Source organism: Monodelphis domestica, chromosome 4 (assembly GCF_027887165.1).
Source record: "Monodelphis domestica isolate mMonDom1 chromosome 4, mMonDom1.pri, whole genome shotgun sequence".
Classification (NCBI taxonomy): Eukaryota; Metazoa; Chordata; class Mammalia; order Didelphimorphia; family Didelphidae; genus Monodelphis; species Monodelphis domestica.
Genome location: NC_077230.1, coordinates 230382806 through 230403828, shown reverse-complemented (window position 1 = coordinate 230403828; position 21023 = coordinate 230382806). Strand labels below are relative to the sequence as shown.

Below are 21023 nucleotides of genomic sequence, written 5' to 3'. Positions count from 1 at the left end.
GATCACTGCTTTTGAATAAAGCAATCACCAATTCTGGTGGGTATACTCCTTTCTTGTTCTCTCTCTCATCTCTTTCTCTCATTACTATCCTTTCATTTATCTTATCTCTCATCTCTTTGGATGTTTCTTTCATCTCTACCTCATCTCTCATCTCATCTCTATCTTATTTCTCATCTCTTTCTTTCAATCTGTTTTTTCCTCTCTTTCTTCTCTCTAATCTCTCACTCTCATCATCTCATTTTTCCATCTTCTTTCTCACTTCCATCTTATCTCTTTGTCTTTGATCTCTATCTCATCTCTCATCTCATCTCCTCATCTCAGTCATTCCTGTTAACTCATTTCTCTATCTTATCTCTCATCTTTCTCTTTGTCTCTTTGATCTCTTCTCTCATTTGTCTCTCTCTGTCCTCTCTCTGTCTGTCTGTCTGTCTGTCTGTCTGTCTGTCTGTCTGTCCGACTCTCACACACACAAACACAAACACACATCTGGAAGCCCTAAATTCTAATCTTTCCTCTTGACTCTAGCTATATGACAATGGACAAGTCATTTAACCTTTGTGACATTCATTTTCTTCACTCATTAGATGAGGATAATAGCATCCTACCCCAGGGTTATTGTGAGGAACAAATGAGAAAATATATGCAAAGTGCTTTGTAACTCTTACAATACTATATATGTTAAATGTTCTCTCTTAGCAATTCTTATTCACCCAGGATCAGTCTAGGTGGGGCAACCTCCCCAGAATAGACAGGGCATATTCTAAAGGCCTAAGCACTTATATTCTTGATGGACATTAAGAGTCCTGAGGATCAAGCTACTCTGGCTGCTGTCCCCTACTCTATGGAAGGGAACACAGGAAAGATTTTCCCATAAGTCACTGCCCCATGGCTTTCTGGTTGAACTTCTTACCTATTGTTTAACTGGGCCACATGCCCCTCCTTCTTTGCCAATGTCCTGGGGTTGGGCAACCTTGTTAAGTAAGGGGTTTCTTCCATAAGAACACTAGGCTATTGCAGGCTGCATGGTGTACTGATGCTTGGGTCTAAAGGCAAAGACTTGGATCTGGAGTGCCCTAAGCTCTGGCAGGAGAGGCTGGGGAAAAGTTCTCAGCATGGGGGACTAATTGGGATGTCCTCCTCCTGCTGCCTGAGTAAAGCTCGGCTAATTTGCCAGAACGATCTAGTTAAATGCCAATTAGAGTGCTCTGTCCACTGCTCCACTCCAATATATTAATAATGTAATTAAGCATTTATTGCCAGCACAAATTAAAAATTAACTTAATCGGACAGCCAGGAAAACCTGGGAAGTGACCGTTTAAATGGACAATTTGCATCTCATTAGCATACTAGTATCCAAACAACACTCTCTTTACTCACATCCTCAAGCTTGCCTCACCCAAGTCTGCTGGGTTGGCTCAGAGACCCTGGGTCCTTCCAGCTGCTCGCAGCTGGTGAAGGTCTTCCCCTTCTCCCTTTACTTTATGCCTGGTCCTTCTTTTAAGCCCTTTAAGTCCCTCTCTTTATCCTCTTTACACCACATCAGCATCTATGTCTGGAGGAAGAGATCCAGCTCTTACTCTCCCTTTCCCCAATGCTATTGTCTAACGGCACATCACGGTTTGCAAATGGCAAGGAGTGAATAACGCTGACTCCTGAGTCAGATTTGGGGTTGAGTTCCAGCTTTCCAACTTATTGGCTGTATGACCTTGAACAAGTGATTCCCTTTTGGTTTCCTCATCTGTAAAATGAGGGAGTTGGACTTGATGGTCTTTGAGGTCCCTTTTCAAGTTCTCATTTGCTATCATTCTACCCAAATGCCTTCTTCTACAACCCTCTTTCTCAACGATGCAACCTGATCTCCTGGTGTTGATTTCAGTGAAAGAAGAAACTATTTGGAGGTGGGCTAGTTACTGGAACAGCCATGGCCATCCCCTCCCTTGTAGAGGATCGATTCGTACTGCATTCCAAACCCGGAGATGGGAAGCAGATGGTGGCTTGGAGGGGAAGCTGCTACAGGGCAATCTGAGTAATCTACTACAGGAAAACTGAGTAAACCCCTTTGGGAGGAAGATCTAGAATCCTTCAAGAGGCACAACAGTGCTTTGAGGCTCAGAGGAGGGCAATTCAGGGTCCTGGCATTGTAAGATCAGAGGGTAAAGCTGACTATTCTCCACCCGGCTCCTTCTAGGGGAGCTGTCCAGCTTGACATGTGTGAAGTTGATGAATTTCTCTGAAGTACTTGACTGGAGAAAATGAGACAGCAGTGAAGGAGCAGGGAGGGGAGTGGGAAGCCCCCTTAAATTGGGAGAAATGGTTCTAGTACCTCTGCTGACACAAATTTGCTGTGTGACCATAGGCAAGTCACTTTCCCTTCTGCAATTGTCATCTATAAAAGAGGTTGAATTAAATGAAGGGTACTTAACCTGAGGTCCTTGTACTTAAAAGGTTCTGTATAGTTGATTTCATTTTAATCCCATGTGTTTTACACTTTTGAAAATACTTTTCTGAGAAAAGGTGCACAAAAATAGATTAAGAATCTCTGGATTAGATGATCTCTTGCTGAAGTTTCTTCTAATTCTGATATGCTATGGGTCTCTTGAGCTAGAAACTGGGGAACCTTTAATAGCAGTCCAAATCCCTCAATTTTAGAGAACAAAGTGGAAAGAGAAAGCTCTGGGGAGGCATGACCATTTGAAGTTGATCCCAACTGTTTCCTAGGATCTTCTTCAGCTTGGCGACCAGGTACCTTTCCTCTCTCTTGCATTTATCTGTCCAGCAGACCCATCAGATAGTGGCCCAGATAGCTAAGGCCATATATCTTCTCATTAAGAATGTATGTTTCTGTTTCACTTGAGACTATGGCTAGTGCTTATGGTGCCTTGCATGCAATGAGATGAGTTAATAAATGTTTGCTGACTGAAATGTACACATTAGCAACAATTACCCAGTATAACCCAAGACTAAGGATCGTAGATCACCCTTTCCTCTAGTTAGTCCACCCCCCTACCTCCAGAAATTAGACCAGTGGTTTTTTTATCTCATTATCACCAAATGAGCTACTGAGTTTAGTTTAGGCAACTTCAACAATGAGTCTGTGTGATACCAATTTACATTCATTTCTAGGATTACGGTTCACTTGAAGTCTGAGAGCAGACTGCTTCTGCTCTTGTCTGTGTTTCTGCATAATGCCAAGCTTGGGGCTCTGCCCATAGTAAGTGCTAAGCCCAGGGTATTGGGCAGGGTAGTAGGCAGCTCCTGAGGTCTTGGCACTCACACTGTTCATGAGCTGGAATCTCTTTGGGGCATGAGGCTGACTTAGTGATCACTTGTAAAGGATTCTGCCATGATGTCATGCCCTAGTCCCTGGTTGGGTGAACTTAGGGCAAAAAGAGTTGAATCTTAGATAGACAAGGACCAATAGAAGATGCCATCATATGAAAGAATGACAGCTTAAGAGTCAAAGGACCTGATATTTAACACTTAATTGTGTGTGCAACCTTAACAAAGACTTCAGTTCTCAACCTTGGTTTCTGCATTTGTAAGATAAAGAGAGTTTGTCTAGATAGATGACTAGCCTCTTAAGGTTCCTTCTAGCTTCAAAGCTATGTTCCTGTGAGGAACTAGGTATTCCAGGGGACCAAGATGGGGAGAACCATGTTAGGAAACCTGACTCAGGTCCCCACAGCACCAAAGGCAAATTAGAAAGTGGGGCTAAGATCTAATCCTCATCCTCATCTAAAGCCTCATCCAGAAACATCTAAAGCAGGAGGGAGAGATTCTGATGCCAAGCAGCTGCCACAGTCCTCAGGAGACAGTCTGCTCTGGATCAAGGACACTCAGGACCAAATCACTATCTTTTTTTGAGAAGAGCAATCCTGGAAACTAAGATGGAAGAAAATGGCACACAAGACAGCAGAACTTGTTTTAAACTCTTTATTTATAAAAAAGTACATTTTTTTTCCTCAGTACATTTTTACCCATATTTTTTATACAAAGGGGGAACAAACACCCCGAGTCAGAAGGGGGAATCTGGTGGGTTCATCTGCAAGTGATGATGCAATCTGGGTTCATCTGCAAGTAATGATGCAAAGAAATAAGGGGAAGGTGGGAGGAAAGCAAAGGCAGCTCATTACAATCTTGGGCAAGGAGGGGCCTTCTCCTTGATTTTTTCTTTAAAAATAAAATGCAACAACAACAACACAAAACTCCACTTAAAACATGTATCCTCACCCCTTCACCCCAGCTCTCCTGGGTTTCCCATCTGAGTCATCAAAAGCATCGGTATTGAAGGATCCAGACACGAGCTCTTTGAAATTCACCTTACTACTCAGCTCCTTGATGCTGGGGGGAATTAAGGTGGGGTGGGAAGGAAAGAAGACACCTTCTCCCCATTGGTTCCATGGGCCAGGAAAGCTATGACCAGCTGTCTAGGCCTCATTCACATGTAAATGTACTCCCATTGGATGGAATGTCAGAGACTTCCCACATCTCTCATCCTTCTCCCTCCAGCTCCTGACAGTGCCTGGAGAAAAGGTCTAGGCCTAGAAAGATTCCTTTCTCCTGCCTATCCTCCTCTCTAATGTATTACTAGGATGAGTCTCCTTTCCTGGGAGCATATATTTCAGCCCTTATGCTACCCTTTGTCCTTGGCCAGTCCCCTATTCCTCCGTTTCCCTAGTACCAGCCTTATTAGCTCCCTGGTTCCTATTTGGGACAATTATTGCACATGTGACTTCGGTAGGGTGGGGGAATCAGAGAGCAGCAATGCCCAGGGGATTGGGACCTCTATTTTTTCCTCCAGTACCCAGTGGAACTTGGTCGATTTTTGACTTAAGATCAGAAAGGCATTCCCACCCATAGTGCTTTATTTAAGCAAGACCAAGCTCATCCCTCTGGGTGAGTGTGTGTGTGTGTGTGTGTGTGTGTGTGTGTGTGTACAGCTCTGCATCTGAGTATGTATGTACCTTGGCATGTATGTATATACCTACACATGTGGATGTGGACATTTGTGTACATCTACATGTGTACCTGTCTCTGTGCGGTATACCTGAACATGAGCATTAGATGTCTGTGTGTATGTTTGTGTGTAGCTGCTTTGGGGTCTGATAATGGAGAGTGAGCTCAGATGGGTTTTGTGGTGGAAAAAGAATATTCAAAATCTGTAATTAAATAAGGGAAGGAAGAGGAGTGGATGGTGTGGGGAAGCCCCTGCAACAGGCAAGAATGAAAGAGCTGGGGTGGCTGTTGTTGAAATCACCCCCAATTCAGTTCACATCCTACAAAGTCAGCCTTGGCTAAAGCCCTGCTCACTTTGTGGGAATGGGGAGGAAAAGCTCCAAAGCTAGCTAGTGAGCCCAGTTCTCACTGTATTTCCTGTCCCCTTCTAGCCTTCCTGATTGGCTGGGATTGGGCATCTCTCCTGGAAGAGAGAGGTGCTGTTATGGTATAGCCCAAATATGCTATAATAGCAAAAGAGATAGTGCTGGGGCCCTCTGCTATGGCCTAACCCTAGCACCCTGCCTGGTCCTTCCATTGGAGACTGGACATTGAAACTATGCTGCTCTTCATGTCTACCTAAGGAGTCCCTGGCAGGGAGAGTCAGAGAGGACTCAAGAAGATGCTCACCTCAGCTCAGAGTCCTCAGTCCTACCGAAGGGTGGAAGCAGTGGGCCACCTGGGTAACAGCTGCTGGGTCCAGGGGAAGGGGATGCCTTGATACATCTATTATGTGCTCTGCTGTTTGTGCTTTGCTTTGGGAAGGTGAGGGTGAAGGAAATGAGGAAGGAAGCACTAAGGTTTGGTTGGACACTGTATATCAGTGGGAAGAAAGGTTAGGGATTGCAATTTAACTCTCTAGGATGCCAGAAGATGTCAGATTGGGAGAGCAGGGCTGAAAAAAGCCTGGGGTGGAGGGATTATAGAAAAAGGAATACTTCCAGCAGGTTATCAGCCCTATCTCCTTTCTGGGTAAAACACATAGACAAAGAAGTTGGTCACTGAGGAGTATATGAAGTGGATTGGGCTAAGGGTGGCAGGGTATAATACAGAAGGATTCCCCTGCTTTTTTTGGGGGGGAGAGAAGGAAGGGGAAAAGAGTACTAATACTGCTCATGGAGATAGCATCTGGGTGGGACTCCCTGGACCCAGACCCAGAGCTATTTCTGCCCCTGCCATGGCAGAAGAGGTCTCAGGGCTGCCCTGACCCATCTTCTCCAATACCAGGCTTGCAAGAGAAGAAAGGGCCAGCCATGGGGTCAGCATGGCTTGAGACTTCTGCTACATGGCTACTGGGCTGCTTGCTGAGAGGATTAGGATAGGGGTCTAGGGGTCAAAGGCTTGGGCTGGAATCACTGCTTAAGTACCTGTAGGCAGGTTGAAGGAGTCAGAAGTTGGCTGGGAAGCTCACCCATATTCAGAGATGTTGGGGATGGTGGGATGAGGATAGACCAGGGGAAAGAGGGTAGAGGGAATCTCTGTAAAGTAGCAGCACCTGGGTGAGAAGATATATGACAGGACGGCTTTCTGGATAGCATCATAAGACCCTAAGATTTAGAATGAGGAGAATTCATCTAGTTGAAATCCATCATTTTACAGATGAGGAAACTAAGGCCCAATTATGGGTTGCCTGGGTATCTACAGTGGCATCTGGTATGGGGAAGTAAGCAGGTGGTAGGGAGTGGCCCACAGCACACACTCTAGGATATCTCCCCCTCAAACAATTGCCTGTCATTCCATAGAACTGCTGTCTCTAGTTATGATGCTTAGATTAAGTGGGACCCAGAACTCTTGTCTGGAACTAGGAATTGTGGGTCAGACAGCATTTTCAATCCTTTCTCCCTGATACTTGTCTCTGGTGCCTTTTGCAGGAAGGAAATTCACTGTCAGAAAGACAGGGGAAGAACCAAGTCCCTATTGGACTTTCTCCTCCCACATTCCTTACTCTAAACTTAGGGATGGGGCATGGGGCTTAGGAAGAGGGAAGGCTGCTAAGAAGGCCCCCTTCCCTCTGTGGGTTGAGGGCATCGAGGCACTTTGAACTTGGAGGAGAGACAGAGGAAGGAGGGAATGCCTTCAGTGCTGAGTCCTTTCTCTCCTTCCATTTACAGGTAGGGAAACATTCCTAGGAAACAAGTCATTGAGGAGAAACCTGGGAGTCAGGGACCTAGAGGGATCCTATATTAATATGGATGTCTTCTCTATGTTCCTCTTTGATAGAAGGGTACACTGGAGTCTGAGTAGGGCAGGAAAGAATTGTGGAGGTGATGTACCAGAGAAGAATTCTCCAAGGCTCCAACTCAGGGATCATCTACCCCTTTGCTCTTTTTATTAATCTTTGTCATTTTATAGGTATTCACTTGCATATATTATGTCATCAATCTGTACTCTTCAGAGTTCTATATATTGCCCTATAGAAAGTTTTTACTAACTCTTCTTTCCCCCTACACACACACACACACACACACACACACACACACACACACACACACACACACACACACAGCATTTTTTCACTTTTAACTTCCTAAATAATTCCATTCTAATAGTAAAAAACCCTGGGGCCTCTTCCTCTAGAGATTTGGGGAGTTGGACTTGGGTTTGGCTGTGTATGGGAGACAGCAAGAGAAAGTCAAGAAACATCAGCACCTTAGATAGCAGAATGAGCTGGGACTAAGACACAAAGAAACTTGAGTGTAGACTGGTCTAAACAGGTATCCTTGGATTAGTTTTATCAGATCTGATCATGTTCAGAGCTTCATTTTTCTTCTGGAGGTTCCTTTTCTCAATTCCCCCAGTTGGGGAGGATCCCCAGTTTTTTTGGGGAAGGATGCCCTGATTGAGGATGGGGACAGACAAGAAGTATCCACACTCTGGGCAGTGTCTGCATGGAGTGAAGCCCATGGCTGAGGGTAATAAAAAGTGATGCTCCTGTAATGGTCAAGGGATGCCAGAGAATTAATCACATGAGTAGCAACATGAGTAAGCGTAGGTGTGTGTGTGTATATGTGTGTACATGTACATATTGGTGGCAGCTAGTTGGATGAATAAGAACTCACTGTAGAGTCAGTCATTAGGGAAGAAAAAGAGGACAAAGGTATATGTGTGTGTGTGTGTGTGTGTGTGTGTGTAGGGATGAAAGAAGAGTTAGTAAAAACTTTTCTTTCATAGGTATTCACTTGTATATGTTATGTCATCAATCTGTACTCTTCAGAGTTCTATATATTGCCCTATAGAAAGTTTTTACTAACTCTTCTTTCCCCTTACACACACACACACACACACACACACACACACACACACACACACACATTGGTGGCAGCTAGTTGGATGAATAAGAACTCACTGTAGAGTCATTAGGGAAGAAAAAGAGGACAAAGGTATGTGTGTGTGTGTGTAGGGATGAAAGAAGAGTTAGTAAAAACTTTTCTTTCATAAGTATTCACTTGCATATGTTATGTCATCAATCTGTACTCTTCAGAGTTCTATATATTGCCCTATAGAAAGTTTTTACTAACTCTTCTTTCCCCTTACACACACACACACACACACACACACACACACACACACACACATATTGGTGGCAGCTAGTTGGATGAATAAGAACTCACTGTAGAGTCATTAGAGAAGAAAAAGAGGACAAAGGTATGGGTGTGTGTGTGTGTGTGTGTGTGTGTGTATGTGTCTGTGTGTGTGTGCATCCATGCATGCACATGGGTGCACACGACTCTAAGAGAAGCATCAAATCATGGCCAACCTAACCCTTTGTTAAACAGTGAGGAAAAAAAATGCAAAATATACTCTGACCAGTGGAGCATTCCATTACCTGGCCTAAAAGTCAAGGATCCTAATTTTTAAAATTTAAAATGTGTCCTTGGAGGCAGCAGCCCTTTCCCACCTACTCTTTCCTCTAAGTCTTTATTCCTTCCTTTGGGGATGAGCGTGGGCTGACTATAGTTATCTGTTCACAAAGCTAAGTCATGGTGGGTAGAAACAGGAATGTGGACCTAGGTTCACCCAACCTAGGAAAAGGGAATGGCATTGGGGAGGGAGAGGTGGGTCGGGCTTCTTCCTGGGGAGTCCTCCCCCTCCATAAAGAAAAAAAATGTAGACAACATATAAACAAATTCCAGTGTTTGGGGAGAGGGGATGAGGGGGAGGGGAGATGGCTGGGCATCGTTGCCCCCTCATATCCCAGGGTCAAGGAACACAACAAGACATGAACAGGCTCCATATACACGGGGCAGATAGTAGTCAAAGGAAAGTACAGGAACACCAAAGCCACAGTCGAACACAACACCACAGAAAGTGGGAGCAAGGGGTGGAGGAGGGGGCAGGGAGGGGAAGGCAGAGTCATCCAGGAAAGAGATAAAAAATAAAGAAAAGTAGCCCCCTGCCTCAACTTGATCCTTCCCCTCACATACCTCTAAAGTGTAGTGGGGGCTTCAGAGTGGGGCACACATGAGTCTCTGTTGAGCTCCTCGGGGGCCTGGGGGCTGGGGTCGTGCGGGTGAGGGGGGAAGGGCGCAGAGGTGGGGCTACACATACCACTCTTTCTTGGAAATGAAAGACCCGTCATTCTGAGAAACCATGTTCTCAGACAAGTCCAGCTGCTCAGGGTCATACTGGTAGCCAAGAGTCCGGTCCCCGTAGCCATCAGAGCGGGCCTCAGCCTCGTCCACGGTGAAGTAGGGGCGCTTGACGTCCTCATCAAACTTGGGGTGTGGGGGCCCGACTTTCCTCTCACCCCCACCCTCCTCCTCCTCTTCTTCCTCATAGCTGCTCCCACCCAGCGGCCCAGCCTTCTTCTCATCATCTGAGTCGTCGGGGTACTGGAGGTTCTGGGCCATGGGTGGGTGGTGTTGTGGGATGCCCGCCTTGCTATAGCCATTTCCGTAGACATGCTTCTTGGTACTGTAGTCGCCCTTGAAGGTGTGTCGGCGCCGGCGGAAGATGACCACAAGCACCCCAGCCACAGCCAGCACCAGGAGGATGCCCCCCACCACGCCCCCAATGATGGCTGTGGGGATGCTGGACCCAGACCGCTTGCCGTGTTCAGTTGGAGACGGGGTGTAGGGGAACTCTGGGTAAGGAAAAGAGATGGAAGGGGGACAGCGTCAGTCTCTGCCTCTCAAGGCTGCTGGGGGAAGGATGGGGGTGTGAGATGGGGGCACAGGGAGGGAAAAGCCAGGAAGGGGACAGGAGTCTGGGGTAATACCTCAAGAATGTGGCTGCCTGTGGCTTAGCCTGGTGACCCTGTGCTTCTCCCATCCCTGAAGTGGAGGGGTCCCAGTGTCCTGACACCTGTCCACTTCCTGCCCTCCACCATGTCCCAAACCCCACTGGGTAATGAGTAACCAGTGAGAGAAAGACAGAAGATGGTGCGCAGAAAGAGAGCTGCTCACCCCTGGTTAATTCCTCAGAAGCAATGGCAGCTCAATTCCCTAGCCCGAGCCTCACCTACAAACCCCGATTCCTCTGCTCTCAGAACCGATGTGTTTTAGAGAGTGATACTCCCTCCATTAAGTCTATTTTTAGATAACTGCTTTGTGAGAAGGGACTGTGTGCCAGGTACCATGGCCAGCTCTTGCCATGTTTCTGAAAAGAGCCAGTCTGGGGAGGTGCTGGTGGGTGCCAGGCCACCTCTGGATCAAGGGGAGAAGGGATTCTCAGGTGCTGGACATCAGACTGATGCTGTACCCACGCCAATGACCTGGGGGAGAAAGCAGGAATGGGAGAGGGGGCCACAGATGCCAATTTACAGAAACCCAAGCTGGACACTTCTGGCTCTCCTGATGGAGGCTTGCCCAGAGCACACAGGAAGTAATAACATAGCTGAGGTGAGGCCCTGGAGCAGGTACGTGCAAGGCAAGAAGGGAGTTTGCATTAGGAGGTGCAGAGAATTGTTTCAGTACAGAAAGAAATGTGTCTGGCTGAGAGCCTTCATGGGGCTATTAGTCCAGGTATCAAGCTGCACCTAGACATCAGATGTCCTTGAAAGAAACAGAATTACAGAGAGGTATTTTTTGAAAAGTAACACCAATTACGGGGCACACAGCAGGGCAATCCGTATTTGGACCACTATGGCACACATCTAACACATGTACACGCAGGAAAACACATTTGCACATGTAGCCACATAAGACAATCTCAGAGACAGAGGGGAAGAGTAGAGTGTTGGACTTACCATCTCATAGTATTTTGAGCTCCTAGAAAAGCTCCTAGAAAGCATCTAATCCACTTAGTTTTGAGAGGAGGAAATTGAAACTCAGAGATACTGTGTGACTATGGGCAAATCTATTCTGCTTTCTCGGCCCTCGTTTCTTCATTTGCAAATTGAGGAGGTTGGATTAGCCAAGCTCTATGGCTCATAACATCATATACTCATTCGATTTAGAGCTGGAAGGGACCTTAGAAGTCATCTATTCCAATGTCCTCCTTTTATAGATGAGAAGCCTGAAGCCCATAGAGGTTAAGTGACTTGCCCAGGGTCAGACAGCTCATTAATAGCAAAGCTGAGGTTGGAATAGACATCCTTTGGCTCCGAATGCACTATTCTTTCTAACAACATTTTTGCCTGATTACATAGCTCAGCACACTCATAAGGCAGTTACATGCTAGAAAATTGGAGTTCCTGGTAGGCCAACATACCTGGTTCATATACCCAATCCCATGTTGGGCATGGGTGGGGCAGGGAAGGAGGGCATGTGTGTGTGTATGTATAGGCAAGAGAAAACAATAGAGACAAAGACAGGTACCTCTATGTGGGCACCGAAAAAAACAAAAACAACAACAACACTGGGAGGGACATCAGAGTGGCTCAGTGGTTAGAGAGCCAGGCCTGGAGATGGGAAGTCCTGGGTTCAAGTCTGGCCTCAGATACTTCCTCGTGTGTGACCCTGGGCAAGTCATTTAATCCCCATTGCCTAGCCCTTACCTCTCTTCTGCCTTAGAACTGCTACTTAATAGCGATTCCAAGGTAGAAAGTAAAGGTTTAAAAACAATCACTGGTATATGGGACAAAAACAACTGGATTCATGCTGGTGGCATATGTACCTTGCCCTTAAGACACTCCTTCCCAGCTGTAGGCTGAGAATGTTATAAATAGAGGTAAGGAGGAGAAGAAATAGAGACTAGTCGATTAAGGGGGATGTCTGCTGTGGCAGAGTGGGGACCAATATCTAGTAATCCACAATCAGACTCCAAATGCATACTATCTCCACAACCCCACCCTATAACACCCCCAGCCTCCCCTGTCTAATTTGTGCCTCTCCTGTTGAGGCTGAGAGGGCTGGTTGGCAGAGGGAGGGATACACTCTAACAGATGGAAACAGCTGGTGTCTTTGGTTTGTTGGGGTTGAGGATGGGGGAAGGAGAGCTTGAAGAATCCCAGAGGGAGAGTATTTGGACTGAAAGTCTGGGCAGAGGAAGGACTTGAGGGAAGAAAGGGAGAGAGGAGGAAGGGATTGGAGAGAGGGAAGGATGAATTGGGTAGAAAGGGAAAGAAAGCAACATAGAACAGGATGGGGGAAGTTGGGGGGCGAGGAGAGCGGGTGGGTGGAGAGAAAGACAGATTGAGAGGGGGAGGGAAGGGAGATAGAGATAGAGACAGTGAGGGGGAGAGAGAGAGATGGACAGAGGGAGAGAGGGAAAGAGAGAGACAGAGAGGGGGGGAGAGAGAGAGAGACAGACAGACAGACAGAGAGAGAGGAGAGAGAGAGAGAGAGAGAGAGAGAGAGAGAGAGAGAGAGAGAGAGAGGGGGAGGGAGAGAGAGAGAGGGAGAGAGAGAGAGAGAAAGAGAGAGAGGGAGGGAGAGAGAGAGAAAGAGAGAGAGAGAGAGGGAGGGAGAGAGAGAGAGAGAGGGAAAACAGAGGGAGGGAGAGAGAGGAGAGAGAGAGAGAGAGAGAGAGAGAGAGAGAGAGAGAGAGAGAGAGAGAAAGAAAGAGAGAGAGAGAGGGAGAGAGAGAGAGAGAGGGAAAACAGAGGGAGGGAGAGAGAGAGAGGGAGAAACAGAGGGAGGGAGAGAGAGAGAGAGAGAGAGAGAGAGACAGAGACAGAGAGAGAGAGAGAGAGACAGAGAAAGAGAGAGAGAGAGGGAGAGAGGGAGACAGACAGAGAGAACATGAGAGGAAGAGATGTGAGTGGGAAAAGAGATGAGAAAGAAGGGGAAAAAGAAAGATGAGGTAATAAGTGGTGATGGAGTCACCATCCTATCTCCATGAAGCAGAACAGTGGCTGATTGCATAGCTGCACTGCAAAGGGTAGTGAGCAAAGCTGGTGACAGATGTTCCTTCTTTCCCTAATTCTCCTTCCTCAATCCCTTTCTGGGTCATGCTTTGGGGTGGTTCCACTATGGACAGGAAAGTGACTGGAATGTATTAGTATTTAAGGCTAGAAAGGACTTTGAGATTTTTTTCAATCTGACCTCACCAAGCCCCCATTTCATAGATGAGACCCCAAGGCATGAAGATAGTAAATAGACAAGAGTCATAACCTGAACCCAGGTCCTAGGACGCTTTTTCCCACTGGTACCAAAGAAGCCCCTCATTGGACTGAAGGTGAACAAAGGGAGTGGGAGGGAAGAAGCTGGTGGGGAGAGGGCATTCAATTGGGGCAGGGGCAAGTCTAAGAAAGGGTCAACTAGGAGTGCAAGGTAGACTGATGGCCATTCCTTGCACCACCACTGGGTGGCTCCTGAGACCAGTGCTGGCCTCAGTAGCCCTGGTTTAGGGTAAGGAGGAAGTCAGGTCATGGGGGGCCAAGACTGCTGGTCTTCAATTTTGGGGAGGAGGTGGGGAGTGGGGTAGGAAGGGAGAATAGGATGATCTCTATGCAGACGTCTCAGGCCACCAAAACTTCTCACCTTTCACTCCATTCCACAGAAGAGAGCAGATACACTGGATACTTCTGCCCCCTAAAGTGAAGGTGAGACATTTGGCCTTTCCCCCTCCTTTGTCCTCCCGGTACTTCAATAAAAGTATTCACTCATTTCCTATAGATCCTCATCTTATTTACTGACTGTTTCCATGAGAGGGAAACAGGGAGGATGAAATTCTTTGCTTCAGTGCAGCCTCAAGAGTAGAAAGAGCACTAGACAATGAGAGACCTGGATTCTAGTTCTACTTTTTTTTTAAACCCTTACCTTCAGTCTTAGAATCAATACTATGTATTGGTTCCAAGGCAGAAGAGTGGTAAGGGCTAGGCCATGGGGTCAAGTGACTTGCCCAGGGTCACACAGCTAGAAAGTGTCTGAGGTCAAATTTGAACCCAGGACCTCCCATCTCCAGGCCTGGCTCTCCATCCACTGAGCCATCTAACTGTCCCCTCTAGTACCACTTCTGCCAATGTTAGCTGTGCAAGCTTGGGCAAGTTGCTTAACCCCTCTGAAACTATTTCCTTGTGTGTAAAATGATGGGTCTCAAAGGTCCTTCCTAACTGAGATCTGAATTTCCCAGGGAGTTCTCACCATGTGAGAATGTTGTTAGACCTCATATAGACCAAACAATAATCTTGTATAAAGCATCTCTGCCAAGTAGTGATAACAGTTTACTTACAACTCACTTGAGTCCCATTTACAAGTGCCAACATTTGAGATATAGCTGATCCTCTGTTCTAAATCCTACATCCAGCTCCCTTCTGGGAACTCTAGGCTGCCTCTTGTCCCCTGTTCCCTGTCTCCTGCCTCCTGCCTCCTTCCTCCCTTTGCCTAGCTTCCCTCATCTGGCTTAGTTCCCCATCCAGTTTATATACCTACCTGCTTATCAGATTGTGCACCTGCTCACCACCTGGAAGGGGAGGATTTTTAATGCGGGGCCATGGAGACAGGTGGCAGTAATCCTAGCTCCTCCTAGACTAACCTTCAGGACCCTTTTTCAGCTCTCTGCCTGGACCTCAACCATTTTTCCTTCCTACACCTGAACCTCCCTCTCATTCATTCATTTGTTCATTCATTCATTCAACAATTACTGAGTGCAGGGGGCAGCTGAGTGGCTCAGTGGATGGAGAGTCAGGCCTAGAGATGGGAGATCCTAGGTTCAAATCTGGCCTCAGCCACTTCCCAGCTGTGTGACCCTGGGCAAGTCACTTGACCCCCATTGCCTAGCCCTTACCACTCTTCTGCCTTGGAGCCAATACATAGTATTGACTCCAAGATGGAAGGTAAGGGTTTAAGAAAACAACAATTCCTGAGTGCTTTACTGTGTTATGTGAAAGGCACAAACTAGAAATTATGAGTGATGACAAGAAATAAAAAAACAGTCCCTGGCCTTGTGGAGCTTACAGTCTCATGAAGAACCTGGGATAGCCATATATCATTGTGGGTTTCTATTAGATCCTGTACCCAAACTCCTGGTCTTCTGACTCCAAGTGGAGAGCTCTTTCTATACAGTGATGGGTAGGGATACAGGCAAATCACTTCCCATCTTTGGACCTCAGCTTCCTCATTTGTAAAATGAAGTTTATCTGGATGCTCTCCCAAGTCTCTCCCAGATCTAATCTATGGTTGAGTCATAGGCCCAATGAACATTCTGACAATGAGTTCAGAGGCAGGACAGGTACTGAGAAGTCTTCTTGAAGGAGAAGGCACTTAAGCTGGGCCTTGAAGGATGTGGAGGACTTGTAGTCAAAGATGTTGGGGGACAAATTCCAGGTGGAGGACATCAACCATTATTCCACTGGGGAAAACCATTCTCCTCAGGTCTTAGTAACATGAAACATCTTGGTTTTCTTCCTGTCTTTCTCTTCTTTTGGTTTCCATTGCTGGCTCCTTTCTTTCTTCCTATTCACTAACTAAATGTTCCCCAAGAATTAGTCCTTGGCCCTCTGTTCTTCTTGGTCTCTCTCCTTTCCCTTAGCTAGTCATTCCTGTCTCACGATTTCACCTAGTACGTTTCATCTTCTAGTTGTCTGTCCCTTCATGCCTTACTTCTTGGCCACGATCCTGTCTTTCTTGTTGCCTACAGCATATCGCTGCCTGGATCCCACAGAGACTGATACTGCTTTACTACACCCTCAAACTCTTATCTATCCAAAATAGAGCTCATAATCTTTCCTCAGAAATCAGCTCCTCTTGTTAACGTTCCCCTTTCTAGTACTTCCACTCTTCTCACTTAGCGAAGGCTCAAAAATCACATCCATTCTTGAGTGTCCATGGCAGGGTAGAATGTACACTGGATTTCATGTCAGAGGACCTGGGTTTGAAACCTGCTCCTTCTACTTGTCCTCTGTGATGCCTTGGCAAAGTCTTTTTACCTCTCTAAGTCTCTGTTTTCACATGAGTAAAATAAAAGGAATGTGAGAGATGGAAGGTCACAATTCTAGATTGTACCACTTTTCCAGTTCCTATATACCACCTGTCAAAGAATCCTGTTGATTCTGTCTTTGTAAGACTCTCCCATTAAGCACACATAATATTTAGGTCTTTTTTTTTTAACCCTTGCTTTCTATCTTAGAATCAATATTAAGCATGGGTTCTGAGGCAAAGGAATGGTATGGACTAGGCAATGGGGGTTAGCTGGGGCTAGTGGCCCCATATTAAGTCTTTTTTACTCAAGCCTCCTCCCTGTCCTCAACCTCAACATCAAAGTATGATGGACTTAAAATTTCTATTTTAATACTAACTAGCTGCTTAAATGACCTTTCCAAGTTTCATTTTGTTTATGTGTAAAATGGATGTAACAAGACAAGTTTTATCTATCTCAAAGGGCTGTGGTAAGGAAAGCACTTTATAAAACCCAGTTTCATAAATGTGACCATTGCCAGATTCACCTTAATCATGTGCCATTTCCAGTGTACCATTCCCTTGCTTCAGAATATTCAGTGGCTTGAAATTGCCCAGAAGATAAAAATCCTTTCAAAGTTCTTACCAATTCAATCCAGTAGGGGCAGATAGATAGCACAGTGAATAGAGTCCCAGGCCTGGAGTCAGGAGGTCCTGGGTTCAAATGTGACCTCAGATGCTTCTTAGCTGTGTGACCCTGAGCAAGTGACCTAATCCTATTTGCCTACCCCTTGACCTTCTGTCATAGAGTTGTTACTAGGGAAAAAAGTTTAAAAAATAATAATAATTCAATTTAACAAACACTTGTTAAGTTTATCAAAGGCAAGATATTGGCCACCTTAGTTCCCCATCTTCCATCTCCCTAAATCCCAAATGTGAGCCCCCCCCCCAGTCCTAGCCAGACCATGATCCTCACTATTCCCTAAAAGGCTAGTCCTTAAACCAGGAATGCCCTTCACCTTCTGATTTGCCTTTCTAAACTCCCACCAGCCTTCATATTTAAACAGACCCCACCTTTGTTATGTGCAATTTTTCTAATCACCTGGCCCACAAGACTTCCCTTCTTTTTGACCATCATTAGAATGGAATCTCTTGGAAGACAGGGGCCCCAAAGCTCATTAATATTCATTTTGATGCATAACTGTGTCCAGGTTTGTCTCCTCTCCCCAGGAAGGCAGAGCCCGGTTGTATTTCTCTGTATCCCACCTGGGTATAGCCCATGTGGGAAGGGGCCAGTAATAAAGGCTTGAGGGGGCAGTTAAGGGTTCATTGGTCAGTGCCAGGCCATTGCCTAGCCCTTTACCATTTTTCTACCTTGGAACTAAAATTTAGTATTGATTCTAAGAAAGTAAGAGGTTCAGAAAAGAATCACAAAGGCTTCTTTTTAAGCCCGGAGAGGTGGGGGCGGGTGGGGGCGGGAGAAAGTCCTCTTTCCTGAAGCTTTTTCAGGTTAGGTGTGAGGGATGGCTCCAGTGGCTTCTCAGGGAGTCTTCGGACACCAGAGTTCCGAGAGAGAGCGGAGGGTTCTGGGTGTGTGGGGAGCAAGGCTTCCTCCTTCATTCCCTCCCAAACAGAGAAGGCTGTATGCTCAGGAATGAGGCATCCGCCTTTGCTGCTGCCTGACCCGACCCCCACACCCTCGAGCCCTGCCAGCTGTCACATTCATCTAGGAGCTCCTGTCTCAATGCCAGGAGCAAGGCCTGGGGTTGGGGGAGGAAGGGCAGCAGCTGGGAGCTGCGACAACGGCAACGGAGCTGAGGGAGCGCTCCTACTGGCTGGCGAGGGCCCAGGGTACCGCTTCCCCTGGATGGGCCCTACAAAGGGGAATCAAAGTCTGACTGACAGCTGGAGGGATTTTGGAGGGGAGAGGGGCGGGACGAGGGAGAATTGGTTGAGGCTTGAGTGGGAATAGCGCGGGGTTATAGCTCAGGGAAGGTGGCAAATCTGGCGTCAAGTAAAGGACAGGGTTATTTCTTGGGTCCAGTGATGGAAATGTTATGCTAGCAAGCTCCCATCTAAGGCCACTGGGAGACGAGGGAGAAACTACATTTCCCAGCATGCAATGCAGCTGCAAGGGACTCCAGGGCCCCGCCTCTCAAAAGTAACTCCCACCATCCAGCCGTGCAGCTGCAGAGGCTGGGGCACGCCACCCAGAGAAAGACGGGGAGGGGATGAATGCCCCCTCCCGGCGCTCCTCACTCAACTTCTAGGTGTTTGAACTCTCCCACAGGACCTGCACTTGTTTACGGACTCCCATTTGCTAGCACACATGGAGCCACGGGACAAGCCATGATCACTCTTCCCATCAGGCAGAAGAGAACTCTTGAAAACCAGTCTCGTTTTGGGGGAAGGGCTCAAAACCTCCTAGATCTAATTCCCTTACCTTCCAACTGAAATCTTCCAAATAGAAAATATCTATTCTGAAAAAGCCTTCTAGGTAGGGAAAGGGAGTCAGCGCATGGAGTAAATGGGAATAATTATTCCTTACCATGGTCATGGGATGCATTTTTCTAGACATCTTTGCTTTGTTGATAAGAAGAGTGTATGACTTCCTAGCCATGTGACCCTGGGCAAGTCATTTAACCCCCATTTCCTAGTCCTTACCACTCTTCTGCCTTAGAGTCAATAAGTATACATACAATAAGACTACACAGTATTGATTCTAAGGCAGAAGGTAAGGGTTTAAAAAAAACAGAGTGTATGAAGGGGCCAGTTAGGTGGCTCAGTGGATAGAGGCAGGTCTGGAAATGGGAGGTCCTGGGTTCAAATTTGACCTCAGATATTTTCTAGCTGTTCTTCTGCCTTGGAACAAATCAATACTTAGTAATGATTCTAAGACAGAAAGTAAGGGTTTTAAAAAATAAAAGAAAAAAGAAGCCTATGAAAGGGGAGATGAGGAGGCAGGCTAAAAATTAGAGAGAAGTCAAGATATTCCCTCTTCCTCCCCTTTTCTAAGTCCTTGGATCTCTCACCATGACCCCTATAGGCTGATCAAACCCAAAAAAATCCCATACAATTCCAATCCTTACTTGTATGCTCAACTGGGGAAGGAGACCACTCAAGGAGCGCAGGGGCAGGGCATCTGCTGAATTTCCTCTGGAGCTACTTGGGCATGAAAGTCTTGAGAACAACCAAATGTTCAGAAAGGCTGTGTCCCTCATGAGGGTCTGGGGTGAGAGTCTCTCTGAAGGCCACTGGAAGGAATATGGCTCTTTGCTTCTTCTCCGGGTGACCATAGAGCACAAGCCACTATTTCTGGTGGTGGAGGCTTCACTGGGTCTGAATCAGTTCCTTACTGGTTTTATAGCATCGGTGGCCCCTCTAACTTGAGACCTCTAAGTCTTGGATCTTACTCTGGGGATTATCCCAGGCTCAATAAATGGAATTCTCATTGTCCAGCCACACTACCCTTTATCTTTTATCTTCTGCAGCTTCAAGGCATATACCACACAACCCTTGAGAGAAGACTTGGCATGGATGTGTTCTTGGCTACATACATAGATTCCAGGGTGGACAGAACCTGGGTATGGGCCCATTAAGTGGAAGCATGTTGACATGTTCTCACACATACTAACATGTAGCATCTGTACCTATGCAATGCTATGTTCATATATGTTTTTTCATTCATGTTCCCATAAGCTGGGTTTACCCCATACAGTCTCTTTTCTCCATCCACTACCCTAGCTGTATCCCAATTCCCTATACAGATGTATACCATCCACCTCCCCAAGAGAAGCAGGAAAAGCTATTAACTGGATGGATGACCAGAATCAAATATTAAATTCCCACTTATCCAATTCCTTCTGGCCAGCTCCCCAGCCCAATAGGGTGACCGGGCTCCCTAGTCCTGAAGAATGAATGTCTAGGTCACTGGGGTAGGGGTTAGGGTGAGTGACTCTCCCTTGGGGGGGGGGGGAGGGTTTTCTGGCTTCCCTCTACCCATGGTGGCCAGTATGGCAGGTGCAGTCCTGTTTGTGGCAGACGGCTCTGGGAAGAGGTTTTTGTGGTCGGCTGACAATCCTGAAATTGCTTTCTAGCCCAGGAACAAATGTCCCTGTAATGGCTCAGCACGACCGGCTGAGACCTCTTGAGCGGGGGGCCTAATCAGCCCTTGGGGAGAGCTGGATAAACAGATCTTGGGCTCATGAATGATTCAATGAGCTTCAGCTTCCCCTCAGCTTGGCCTAACTAGGCAGCCAACAATCCTGTCACCCTTCACTGAATCCCTAGACTGCACCCTTGGGGGCTGGGGTGGGGGTGCCTCATTTATGCCCCCCCAACCTGGATGACTTCAGAGCACCCCATTTCCCATTAGTGTCAGGGAAGTCATATTGTCCCCAGGCCAACTTTTCCCCTGAAATCAGCTGCCTGGCATCAGTGACCCAATTGTGGGCACACCCTTCTTCATGAGCATCACTAACAGAATTACCATTATCATGATCAAGACCATCACCTCCTCCACCATCATCACCACCACCATCATCATTTCCGTCACCCCTATGAACAGCAAGATGTTTCTCCACTTCTTACCCACCCAAAGGTCACAACACCCTGCCCCCACAAGCAAAACACCACCATTCCCTCTATAACCACCATCACCAAGACAACCAACATAATCCCCAACTTGATCCATCACCTGACATCTGGTTAAATGCTATTCTACTTATATTTCCTCCCTATGGTTCTTCTTCCCTTCCTTTGTCTACTCATAAACAAAAACCTTTTATCCGGGCTTCAGGGACTTTTCCC

General features: G+C 46.7%; 1 protein-coding gene across 2 annotated transcripts in view; it reads right to left on the bottom strand.

Moving 5' to 3' along the window:
- NECTIN1 (nectin cell adhesion molecule 1) overlaps positions 1-21023 on the bottom strand; it is a 196345-nt gene that overhangs the window by 78502 nt on the left and 96820 nt on the right. Inside the window, exon 6 of one of the 2 annotated variants that reach the window (XM_056794222.1) lies at positions 3920-10078. The exons of the other annotated variant lie outside the window; for it this stretch is intronic. Coding sequence (XP_056650200.1) covers positions 9534-10078 — 545 coding nt within the window. The 3' untranslated portion in view covers positions 3920-9533. Of the gene's footprint in view, positions 1-3919; positions 10079-21023 lie in introns of those variants that run through there. 2 annotated transcript variants of the gene reach the window in all.